The sequence below is a fragment of the Gymnoscopelus braueri genome, assembly GCF_963280865.1.
Source record: "Gymnoscopelus braueri genome assembly, chromosome: 6".
Classification (NCBI taxonomy): Eukaryota; Metazoa; Chordata; class Actinopteri; order Myctophiformes; family Myctophidae; genus Gymnoscopelus; species Gymnoscopelus braueri.
In genome coordinates this window covers 42,411,021-42,424,525 of record NC_137607.1, presented here as the reverse complement: position 1 = coordinate 42,424,525, position 13,505 = coordinate 42,411,021, and the positions used below count along the sequence as shown (strand labels likewise).

Sequence of the window (13,505 nt, the reverse complement as noted above, 5' to 3'; positions counted from 1 at the left end):
CATTTTTAATTTCTGTTGAAATGCACCTTTTTTTATTCCGGGCGTTTGTTTTGAGCGTAGAGGAAACATATCATGACTGGCTCTCGGCCATGACAAATAAAGGGGAGGGAGACCAAAGGTGTAAAACGAAGTAATACATATTTAATAAAGAATTAACTTAACATAAAGCATGGGTGAACTGAAATAGCAAAACATACGGAACCTATGGGATGTGGAGGCAGTAATCAGTAGGGTGTGCAGGTGTATGGATGAGTGGAACATGGTGTAGTGCAGGGTGTGGATGGATCAAGGGCAAAACATAATAGCAAACAAAGGAATGTGGAGAGCTGAAGAAACCCTGATGGCAGCAGGTCTGAATCTCCCAGAGAATGATCATGGCCAAGTTCATGTAGGCTCCTGGAGGCACCGAGCCCAGTAGTCTACTCTCCATGAGCCATGCAGGTTGCAGGTTGCCCCAGCCTGACACCTAGGACAAAGCAGGTTAACAAGCAACAAGCAATCCCAAGACCAACCACACACTAACACCATACAGTCTAGAGACCAGTGGTTCCCAAACGTTTTTGCTCGAGACCCAAAAGAGAAATTGACCCAAACTAGTGAAAATAGCAGATACAAGCACACAACACGTTGCGATGCGACGTTTTGTGAGCTTGTAGATCTACTACTTCTTAAAAGTTTGTTTCTTTCCTTCTTTTTTTCCTGAATATTTTTCATGTGTTTAATTTTTTTAATCTTTTGAAATAATTTTAAAATTTGTTTGAAACGGGGTATTTACTCGTGACACATAAAAATGTGTCTGCGACCCACAAATGGGTCCCGATCCAGTGTTTGGGAAACACAGGTCTAGACTAACAGTGGCATCACACAAAAGTTATTATCACTGCCCACATCTTAGATCAACATGATGCAGATCTAGACGTCTACACCACAGAGTAAAGATTAACATCTGATAAACGCTGTGTGGTTAGATTCTGGCTGCTGATACCGTCATGGTTTGTATCACAACAACATCAACAGACAAATAACTGACAACTTTCATATTTTAACTGTCGAGTGGAAACCAAGACAGTTACTTTTCCGGGAAATAGAAAAAAGAACCTGTGTTCCAATGTATTTATTTAGTCACAAGCTCTAGCTAATACTTTTCATTGGTTCAATACAAAACCCACAGACATACTTAGCTACTTTCTTTTTCATTTGAAAGGAAACTTAACTTACTTTTGCGTGACACTGTCATATGACAAAGGAAGAAAAAAGAATTGCATTAATTAATGAATCAAATATGGAGATACACGTTTTCTGCCTGACAGTTTGCTTTGTACCTCAATCCTGTTTTGGTTTTGTTTGTTTTATAATAACATGGGACAGTGAGACAGTGGAAGACTTGTGACAATCTTAGTGTACAGTATATTTGATATTCTGTTTTGATCATTTTACTCTATCTTATTCTTGTTCTTTATTTAAACGTGTAACTGCAATTTGTGGGAGCCTTGCACAAAACTAACTTTTTATACCAGGTGTAAACTTGTAATGTGACAATAAACTGGTTGAAGTGTATGTACAGTGTGACCTATTGGGTGATTTCACAGCTGCAGTAATAATGAGATTAATAAAAAGAACTTGATCAAAACAGCAAATTATGTATAAATGCTGTCTGATTCTCAGGGCATTTTCTTTCTTTCTAAATCGGTTTAATGTATATTTTCATTTTCCCTCTTAACAACAGGTGTAAGGTAACGCTGGACTGCTCTAAACAGGAATCAGGATTACTCTAAAAGGCCACAAGAGGGCAGCCTCCATTTTTACTAATAATTCCTCAAAATGCATTTTCTGTATCAGACATTCTAGATTGATTGATTGAATGCTTTATTAACAGTTTGCAAAAGGTACAGAGGTACAGTTATACATTAATGCTCACAAAAATCCCTGAGGGCTTGTTTCCATTGTGGTCCTGTGTATTCAATTCATCAAGACATATAAATTCATAGTAGGCTCTACAAGAGATCATCAATACCAGGAGCAAATTGTAGATAAGTGCTCTATTATGGCGGTTTTGAAGGAGTGTAGGGAGTCACACTTTTTTATGGCTGATGGTAGGGCATTCCACATTTTGGTGGCATAATAGTGTAGACTATGTGAAATAGGCTAGAATGTGTAGAATATAAGATAGTAGATCACTTTAGAGAGCACACGGGATCAACATCTTCATTTTCGGTCCCCTCGGCCAGCCTCAGCTGAGCGAGGTAATCTTTGCATCCCACCAACAAATGATGCTTCCCCGGGAGAGGAGGGGTTAACAGGAAGGGGAAGTTGCCGTGCTCAGGGTGGCGCCCTGGCAGCACACAGGGAAACTGCAGGCGGAGGGTTCTGAGACAAGCATGAGATGAGATGTCCCACACCCTGAGCTCCTGATGGAAAAGAAAACCTCACATTAATACCAAATACTAATCACCACGTGTGTGGTTCTCAAAGTGGGGTCTGGCGACCCCTAGGGGTCCTTGATGGGGTTCCAGGGAGACAGCAAATTTCTCTTTTGGGTCTTGAGCTAAAAGGTTTGAGAAACTCTGGTGTAAATGATGAAGATTAATCAAGATTGAGATAACTGCATGGCCCATTTATCGCCTAAAATATTTTTTTGGTTTAATAGACAAGCTGTCAGGCGGACATCGACTGTCTTTTTCTCCTCCCTGGATGTCACCTCTCTCCTCGCGGGCATGGCTGCTGGTTCGCTCCATCTGGAGCAGTGGAGCTTAATACTAGATCACAACTCGCTTATTAATGAATCGGCGATATAGGAAAATACAACTCCACGATGAATATAGCGAATACAAAATGATTAGGCAATAATATGTTTAATATACTGTTTTGTTAGGCAGAGGAGGCGGCGGGACGCTGGTGGTAGTCTGGTGTGGGTACCTCGGTGGCTGACAGTGGAGCATAGAGGCCCTCAACACGGACAAGCAGCTCTGCATTTGTGTATAGTCATGATTGGACAACTTATTAAGCGTAAGCACATTTCTCAAAAAGTTAAACTATAAAAAATGTTGCCCAAAGTCCTGCATTGCTCAAATGTTGCACGTTGTCTTCATGTTTAGCGGTTTTAGGATTTTGAAGACGTTCAATACGAATACAAATGTGTTTTGAAAGACTCACATCATCTCTGGAGTAGCTGAAGATCTGTCCTACAGGGTGGTAGATAGCCACATCCAGCACCGTGGTGAGATGACCCTCCAGTGTAGCAGAGGGACTGGCAGGAACATAGCGGTTCCACAGTCTGACCACTGGGTCCAGACCACCTGTTACTATCAGTTTGAGAGCCCTGCTGTAGTCAAAACACATGACTCCCTGCAAAGAGTAAGAGGCAGAATGTGTAAAAGCACTGAATCAGAATCAACTTCATTGTCACATCACTGGTTTATAGATGTAAAGAGGTGGGTGAAATTTGATTTAGCATAAGCTCCATTATTTAGTTGTTTTCCAGAAATGGGAAACAGGGTTGTTTTTTACAGGGCAGGGAGAGAGGAGAAAAAATGAAACATGAAATAAGCTCAAAGAGAACATAAAAAGATCAAGATATCTACATAATGCATAGCATAAGACCATAAGATACAGTAAAGGGTCCATTTGGTTCCATTTGAACACTCGCAAGAGTTACATACTCATATCTATTTGTATCCCTGGAGGTCCCCAAACCCGACGTTGAGAAACAGTGATTTAAAAATAAGTGCCATCCTCCACCATGAGATCATCCATTGAGTGATGACGAGGTACCTTGTCAATCATCCAAATGTAAGGCTTCAGCCTGCGTGACACATCCATGATGACCACAGAAGACGTGTCGCTTCCTGATGATGTCAGGATGAGGTCAGTGAAGGGTTCATACATCACTCTGTTGATTGGTTCATGGTGGATGTTTGGAATGTGATGGTAGGACACCAGGCACTTGATGTCACCAAGCAGGCTCTGTGAGTCATTATGAAATGATATAATTATTTTCTTTTACTTTTCACCAATTTCCCTGTGAGCCTACCGATACAAATAACTGCAAGACAACTCCAACTTGAGTTGAAGGACCACTTTACCCATTTTCAACCTATTGGTCCAGATGGAACCATTTCTATCTACGGTACTCACTCTGTGTCTCAGAGAAGGGCTGGACAGTTCAGAAACCTGCCTACCAATTTTCAATTTAATATGTAGGCACTTAGCAGACGCTCTTAATCCAGAGCGACTTACAGTAAGCGAGGAAAACACAAGGTATTATATCAATGATCAAAAATGGTAGTATCTAGGACCATAGATAAACCAAGAACCTATCATCAGTCTAAATAGTATAATATCAAAGATCAATAATCTGTACATTGAAACTATACACACTATAGGATGCCAGGTCTACAAATGACCTGGCATCTGTCTACATATAACATGCTATCTAAATGACATTTTAGCCTGCAAGTCATCGAGGCTAGGGCAAGTGCTAAGGGCTAAGGTGGAGTATGAAGAGGTGAGTCTTCAGATTACGGTGGAAGAATGACATCATTAGACAGGTTTGGTCATTTCAACTATTATTTCAAACTTTTCTTTTTAATTAATGATTAATTAATTTTTAATTAGGGATTCTATTTCAGCATGCTAACTTTTCAGCAAGAGAAAGGCTGTATGTTTCAATTAGCTTGGAATCCCCTTCGATGATTTGGTAGGCAGGTTTCTGAACTGTCCACAGCCCACCAATGAGACGCGGAGTGAGTAGAAAGAAATTATACCATCTTATATAATGAGCATGAGTGAGGACTAACTATATGAAGATGGCAAAAATGGGTGAAGTGCTCCTTTAAGCACCGTTAGTGAATAGATTATGAGGTCAGGCCTACTGGCATGTAGATCTTGCGGGTGGAGGTGTCTTCAGTGAAGGGGTTCTCTATTCTAGAGGGCTTCAGGAACCTCATGAGGTGGGCTCCTCCCTTCTCATCCCCCCACAGCAGCAGAGGATGCTGCTCTGGATGCTAGGATGGAACACAACAGGCTTACAACATCAACTTTTATTGTAATTTATTTAACCTTTATTTAAACAGGATAGTCCCATTCCCTCAAAAAAGAAATGGAAACCTGACCAAGACAGTCACCTGCAGAAGTATAAATTAATGTTATACAAATGATCAATTCAGATGTGTTGATGGTGGTGGTGGTGGTGGTGGTGGTGGGGGACTTATAGTCTTACCTTTGCATCATGCCAGTAGCAAAGAGCAGTTGGCAGAGCAGAAAAACCTTGAAGGAAAGTTTCAGAAAGAGTTCAAAGAAAGAATGAAAAATGTAATACCGGTATATATCATCAATGCCGGTCACACTACATCATATTGACAGTTAAACCAATCTAAATAATAAATACATACCATACAAGTGGATATCCTCAGAGACTGCGGACGTGGTCACGTCAACAATATGGATGTCGTTGTAACTGGTTGCTATGGCAACCTTGTGGGCATGTGCCATGTAGACGGCATCCGTGGTCCATCCCTTAAACGGTTTCCTGGAACTCCCGTCCGCTGCTGGGTCCCCGGCCAGCTGAGGATCAGATGTACAGAACATAGGAAGGGATTGATTCTACAAAAATATACATATATCCAGTTTGAAAAGTACCACTCAATAATAGGCCTTCTGGCTCGATGTCTTCTGGCTCAATATCAAATGTAATTCTCAAACACCAAGATCTTCATAATGTATGCATCAGACTAGGGCTGTCGATCATATTCTTAGCCATTTTTCTATGGATAACTTTCGATTAACTGAATAATTGAGAAGCGCGTTTTTCGAAATAATTGTATTTGTTAATATATCAACAAATTGACACAGAAAATAGCCAACCAAATTTGCAAAAATAGCCAGAATCCCGCAATGTGCATTATAGATCGTCTATTTTTGCTTTGATTTAGTTTTTAATCTTTGAAAAAAAGATTTCCCTTTTCGACCCAAAATTTATTATTTCATTAAAATGCATTATATTTTATAATCATTTACATGTGGACCCTCACAGCACAACAGGAAAGGGCCCTGGATGGAGTCTACACAAGAATTCTACCACATCAGAAATGTGGTCCTCTAGTCTACGGGGACCTACTACCACGGGTCACAGACATAGTCAGAGAGAGAAGGATGAGGCTGGCAGGGCACTGCTGGTCCGTCCATGTGAGGCACCCGGAACTAGTGGCAAGCAAACTGACACTATGGGAGCCAACCCAGGGCAAAGTCAGGAAAGGCAAGAAGCGCACCACCAGCTTAACAACACTGTAGCGCTCAAGACCCTGATGCTAGATAGGAGAGCGTGGAGGGCAGCGATTCAGGAGTCCCGAGTTGGAGTTGGCTAAACCGCACTCTCGCATCGCAATGCATTTATTTGGATTATCTGCTGTATCAGACCATCAGAGCACTCACCTGCAGAGTCTTAAGGATGTGTAGTCGAGTGTTCAGGACAGTGAGCATCCCAGCCTTACTAACACTGATGTACCGGAGGGGGGGAGGAGAGGGAACAGCCACCACACGCATAATCGGTTGCCGCTGCACAGGACACATTGATATTTAATGACATTCTTAACACCTTCTATGAAGCCCAAGTCTATTACACGTTATAAACATAGGCTACTTATAATGTATTATAACCTGCTTAGCACTGTATAGCCTAATTATAGTTATAAGCACTCATAAATCCTCATAATGCATCGTAACAATAATCATAACTAGGGATGCAACGATATGGAAATTCTGGGCCGATAGGCAATACGATGTTTAAAATAGCAATTTGGCCAATATTTGATACCGATAGTTTATTTTGTTCATCCCCCCTTTTGTGCCAGGGAAACCAAATAATCTTCATTATAAAAAATATCTGTTCCAAATGTTCAGATAACCAACACTCCAACATAGCAAGCGCAAACTTGATGCGTCACAACAACATCGGCCACTGCCATCGATGAATGCCAGCTTATTTGTTGAAATGCTGATGAGCGGGACGAATATCGTCCGATACTGATATATGGCCGATATATTGGTGCATCCCTAATTATAACACAATAAACATTTCATAATGACTTATAATAAGGTCAAGTGCGGTCAAACAAAAGTGCATGAGCACCAGTGACTGATGCCCCCATACTTTGTTGTGAGTACAGTGTGTGATGTGTGGCTCAGTGTCCGCTACAGCGTCTCTGGGGATGGATAAGTGTCCTCTCTCCCTGTACTGCTGAAGCAGGTAGTCCTCCACACGGCCTGTAGTACCGCTGATATCCACCTGGTGGTTACCAACGCATGAATGAATAGAAGAATATATGCTTTTCTGTTGTGACAAATATCTCTAGATCAGTGGTCACCAACATATCTCGAGAACTGCCCGACCGGTCAACTTCAAACTCAGCTTGCGTATTGCAGAGGACCGCAATACGCCAGTGTGGCTGTCTGCCTCGCCAGCCTGTTTGTGTGTCTTCGTCTCCAACAAGTTAGGTCTGCGCATGCATGGCTGTCTGCGTCTCCAAGCTGTTTGTGTGTGGGTCTCCAACAAGTTAGGTCTCGCTTCACTTTCGGTTTGCATGTTGCAGATTGCTTTCGCTTTTGATTTGCGTGTCGACACAAACACCCGTGTTGCAATGAACGTCAACACGCTCTGCTGTCTCTGTGTCTGATGTGCAGCCCAGGCTACTAGACGGGAGCCCCGCGCAGCGGCTAGACGAGAGGGCCGCGCAGCGGCCTGAACCTCTAGTAAAGTACATTCTGTCATTGGACTACCTTCTAGCTGGTGAATTTATAATGAGATGAACCACCTTCAACCTGGTGCCCCTATTTTGTGCATGTAATAAGACATATTTATTTCAGAAATAGCTAAAATAGCAGATCTACAGGTACATGATCAAAACAACAACACACACACACACACACACACACACACACACACACACACACACACACACACACACACACACACACACACACACACACACACACACACACACACACACACACACACACACACACACACACACACACACACACACACACGTTACCTCATGGAAGAACCTCTCCACCCCACCGGCCTCACTATCAGGACCCGGCGTTATGGACCTCAGCACCTCCTGTAACTCCTCAAAACCCATTCTGTGTTCTGGTCTTCCTTCTCTCTGTTCTTGGGTCTGTAGATTAGCTCTGGAGGCAGAGTGGCGGGCGAACGCGTCTTCCAGGAGCTGCAGGGTGAGGTTCTCATCAGGTCTGACCTCACCACCTGCATCACTGTTAAGGTCAAATAAAATATATTTGTTAAATCAGGGGTTGTCAAACGTTTCAATTTCAAGGATCCCCAGTTTCATATGCTATTAGGCCACAAACCTCATTAACTCTGAGAGTGTACAAATGGAACCAAATGGACCCGTAAAAGTCGGACTTACAAACCCATAAGGGTCCATTTGGTTCCTAACTATCAATTATTTAGCTGGGGACCTTCTGGAATCTGCGGCTCAAGTGGATCCCACTTTAAGAACCACAGCATTAAATGACTCAAGTAGGCCCCTGGGCCAATTATCTTTTTTTCTCCTGGGGAGATTAACACTTTACTTCACAAATGCTAATTAATGCCAGTAATATGAATTGTGTTTTCATTGTTTTACTTGTTTCATTGTACAGTATGTTAGTTAACTTTTGCTATTTTTAAATGTGCTTTATAAATAAATTGACATGACTTCAAAGTCCTCAATACTTTATACTTATTTCTTTTTTGGACAGGTAATAATAAATATTAAGTATGTTTTATATGCAACAACATCCATAAATGTTGCACTAACCAAATTCACCCTGGCATTCCTATTTTAGACATGTGATTACATGCAATAATGTTCAAAGAGTTTCAACATTTTCAAAAATAGCAGAATTAGCAGATCTACAAGCTCACCAACCATCACAATGCGACACGTTGTGTGATTAATATTTTCACTATTGTCATATGTTGAAGTGGGGCTTTACACTCACCAAGAGTTGCTGTGGGGCACCTCCATTTCATAAACCCATAGATTTCAGATTGTTCTTAAAGCAGCTAAAGTAGATAAACTACTGTATAGCCTCCATTCCTTCTGACAGGATAAAAAATCAGACCCAATTCTGAGATGTCTTCATCCTTTGAGGCGCCTCTCTCTTTTCAGTCAAACAAAGCTCCTCCTTGTCCCTGGACAGGCAAGGAATGTCCCTGTCCACGGATCAATGAACCATCCATCACAACAACAGACACAAGAGAGTCAACACATCATGGCTGGTGGTGAGAGGACCATGGAGACCAGATCAGCTTTGAAACAAGTGTAACTACAGCAGAGTATACAGAGTTGCAAACAACTCAACTGAGTAATCCTTTGGTGACTTATGATTGAGAGGCTGGAGTCAGTCTGAAGCCAAGAAGAGTATAGGCTCATTAAAATTACAATGCAGTAATAGCTGGAACAAGTGACAGTACTTTATATCCCCTGCTTGTATATATTTTTTTGTTTGTTAAAAAAAAAGCGTAAAAATTGCTAAAATATTGATGTAGATTGCATTGTGATGCATTGTGAGCTTGTCGACCGGCTATTTTTCGGTGAAGAGATTTTGTGTAGAGGGAAAAAAGATGGGGGGCTAGTATAGACCCCTCTGGGACTCTGGTCAACAATGCATATAGGGGATTACCATAAGTGGTTAATGATTGCCAGGTAAACTCAAGCTAGTTTCATGCTCCATTTCAATGACAAGCAGAGTGTGAGGAAAAGTGGTGGGAAAAGTAGGCAACTCACATTTTTTACCTAAGTAAAGTATCAATAGGCCTAGTGCAAAGTAGAAACACTCTGTTACAGTCCAGTAATCAAAACTTACTTGAAAAAAGTACAAAATGTACTTAAAGGGCAAGACCACTTTGTTAGAGGTTTGGGTTGTGTTACCTTGCCATTATGTAACTCCAAAGGTGGACAAGAAATCAAAAATAATTGCTCCATTGATTAGAAATTGATAATTCAAAATACGCTCCTCATTGACTTACATTTTACGCTGAAACAGCTCTCAAAGTCACTCTTTTAGCACGTAAATGGACGGAAACAAAGTTGATTCAGACAATATAGAACATCACCAAACCCAGTACTGTTTTTTTCCGGATCTTCAAATAGTAAAATCAGCAGGAAGTTGACATTTTTATTAAAAAAACAAACAGTACTGGGTTTGGTGATGTTCTATATTCTCTGAATCAGCTTTGTTTGTGTTAGTTTATGTGCTAAAAGAGTGACTTTGAGAGCTGTTTCACCGTACAATGTGAGTCAATGAGGAGCATATTTTGAATTATCAATTTCTAATCAATGGAGCAATTATTTTTGATTTGTTGTCCACCTTTGGAGTTACACCATGGCAAGGTAAATACAAAACCCAAACCTTTACCAAAGTGGTCTTGTCCTTTAAAGTACCAAAAGTAAAAATACTCATTATGCAGAACTTCACAAGTTATGTATAAAACTGATTGAAAATACCAGATCTACAAGCTCACAACGCATCACGACGTGTTGTGAGCTTATAGATCGGCTATTTTCAAAGAGCCAAAGTTCAAAAGGGGATCTTTGATAATGACATCAAAGAAAAGGTCTGGAACTTGCAAAAAAATGTTGCTCTTTATTCAACGTTTCGGTCGTTAGACCTTCATCAGGACAGACAATGATGAAAGGTCTAATGACCAAAACCTCGAATAAAGAGAAATTATTTTTGCAAGTTCCTGACAGTGTGTGCGTGTCCTTTTCTTTGATGTCATTATCAAAGATCCCCTTTTGAACTTTGGCTATTTGAAAATCAGCATCAGCCTTCTTCTAAAAAGAGCCAAAGTTTAGATAGGGCTAAAGTGTTTAATTTATGTTTTGTAATAATAATCAAAATCTACAAAGTCACTAGTAACTAAAATTTACAAATAATTGTAGTGGTGTAAAAAGTAGGCTATTTGTCTATGAGATATAGTGGAGTAGAAGTACAAGTACAAATTGAAAATTGGAAATTTTAGTACTTTAGTACTTTTAGTACTTGCATGTATAGTATAGTTACTTTACACCACTGGTGAAGAGTGAGTGTGTATCATTAATTAATGGTCTAATTGTTCATATTCATATACAGTTCATAGAGCAGTGATTCTAAAACGTTTTATTCAAGGACCCCTGGCCCTGGCAGGCCACAGACCCCATAACTCTGAAAGTGAAACCAATTTGGACCAGTAAGTGTCTATTATTCGGTTCCATTTTGTTCACTAAGAGCCACAGACCTGTTAGGGCCATTTGGTTCCTATATCCATCTTTTTTTTCTTTCTTTTTTTTTATATGGGCCCCACGCCTTGGGGATTTATTTGTCACAGTATATTTGCACATACGTGAAATTTGTCCTCTGTATTTTACCCATCCTACAATCTGGGAACCCATCGTCAAACAAAAGGAAAAACAGCGCCCTCTGCTGTTTTTTTACCTTTGATTTGACTCTGGGAGGAGTGATTAACTAGACCTATGCTGACTGGAAACCGGGATTTTGGTCTGCCCTCAGCCCTCCACTTCCGGTGGCTATTGTTAGTGGGAATTGTTTTCATTCCCACTAACAATATTTCTCCACGGAACACTAACACCATTTCTCCCAAAGAACATGGATCGTTTTGGTTATAAGCCCACTTTTTCAATGATGAAAGAGCAAGTTAAAATGTTACTAACTTTCCGTGGTTTTGTCGACTTCGGGGACGTTAAATGAGTTTCGGCTTGTTTCCAGTGGGAAGCGAGCGCACAGATGTAAATCCGCCCACTACATTTGATTGGGTAAAGCGCGGCCTGCTACCTGATCAGAAGGCCCGCCCACTTGTAGCCGATGTGCATAGGTTCTCAACGGGGAAAAATTAGGGTAGCCTAGCCTGGCTCCAGACCTTTTTATACAGTCTATGCTCCAGCCAGCCCCTAAATCAATAGCCGAATAATGGAGTGAAACGAAATTAAAATTCAGGCTGAGTGTCAGGCTACATTAGGCCTACAGTCACAGTGAACCTTTAACTGCAGGCTGAAAAACGTACGCCCACCTTGCAGCGTTGTGCACTGTCTTCACGTTAGGCAACAACCAGATACGCACCTGGCTGTCACTCACTAATGACTTTCAGGTTCCCGCCCCATCACACAAAAGCTTTTTTTTTTTGTCGTTTTTTTTTTTTACAGCGCAATCTGTTTAAATGTGTGCTGATTCACCGTGGTTTTCATAGCTACTATTTACAAAATCATACAGATCCGGGCATCCGGCCATATTTATGCATCAATCTGCCATTGTCTAGAAGAAGTGATAGGCCTACTGAACTCCTCATCACACGTCTGTTTACTCTGTTATCAGTGATTTTATATATTCCACCATAATTCACAAAAGGAAGAGTATACGATTTAAGTTGGAAGCAGAACTCTTACCATCATTTTGTACGTTTGTAGGCTACATTACCTGACTTCACCGTCATTTTATGGTTAAAACTAAGCACACAGAATAACCGACAAACACAACTGCTAGCCTACAGTACAAGGATGCTTTTCAATTAATCAACCACAAGAGGGCAGTCATCTCCCACTGTGCGTGTTCAAGGTTCAGGTAAGGCTCAAGGTTTCTTCATTCATTGTTACATATTGTGTATACAAGAATAATTATTTTGTTCTGGTTCTTCAGACACTGTATCAGCATTAATAATAATAGTAATAATAATAATAATAATAATAATAAGGGTAATAATAATAATAATAATAATAATAATAATATAAACATATGCAACAAGGAAAAATGCAAAAGGATTATAAACATCTATTATAAACAAACTGTGGCAGTGGCCTTTGGCATTTGTCTCTGACCCCAGATATGCAGTAAAGTAGGGGGACCTCATTAGAGGACCCCAGACAGACAGCCTGCTTTCCGAGGGGAAGACGCTATTCAGCAATCTAGCCTACTGCCAGTGGTTCTGTGGCTTCAAAGCCACTTGCACCTTGGTTGCATCTGAAACAGTCCGTGGTTGGAGTGGCTAGACTAGAGTCTTTCATGCTGTAAGTCATGGAGCTTTGCTGACTCAACGAAAGAGGGAAGCTCACCTCCACCGATGCACTCAGCATCTGCATGACCCCGGCTGTCCGCACAAACCTCTGCATTGCTTTGTGGTTGAGGTCAGTACAGTTCCCATACCAGGCAGTGATTCAGCCAGTCAGGATCCTCTCTATAAGGTGCCCATAGTCCCATACTAAACTTCTTCCGTCGCGCCATATTTTAGAAGTGTTGTGGTGCCTTCCTCGCAACTTGGTCAGTAGGGCCTACGTTCATGTGTGTAAGTTGCAAATAAGGGCTGAATATAAGATAAAGGAAGTTGTTAACCAATTGAGTCCTATTATACTTGAAAATAGCTGATAAGCTCACAATGTGGCATGTTGGGAGCTTGTGTTTTCTTTTCTTTTTTATATATATACGATTTGTGTTTATAATGATCTAAACGG

General features: G+C 40.9%; 1 protein-coding gene across 1 annotated transcript; it reads right to left on the bottom strand.

The window, feature by feature from the left end:
- Window positions 1-2,174: 2,174 nt before the first annotated feature.
- Window positions 2,175-9,029, bottom strand: LOC308086946 (cilia- and flagella-associated protein 337-like; the record flags this gene model as incomplete). The annotated part of the gene is made up of 10 exons (XM_080430589.1): window positions 2,175-2,408; window positions 3,154-3,345; window positions 3,772-3,963; window positions 4,872-5,003; window positions 5,219-5,265; window positions 5,391-5,562; window positions 6,430-6,552; window positions 7,148-7,282; window positions 8,049-8,271; window positions 9,004-9,029. 10 exons carry the CDS (start codon window positions 9,027-9,029, stop codon window positions 2,175-2,177), a joined length of 1,476 nt encoding a protein of 491 aa, XP_080286715.1.
- Between the last annotated feature and the right edge of the window lie 4,476 nt (window positions 9,030-13,505).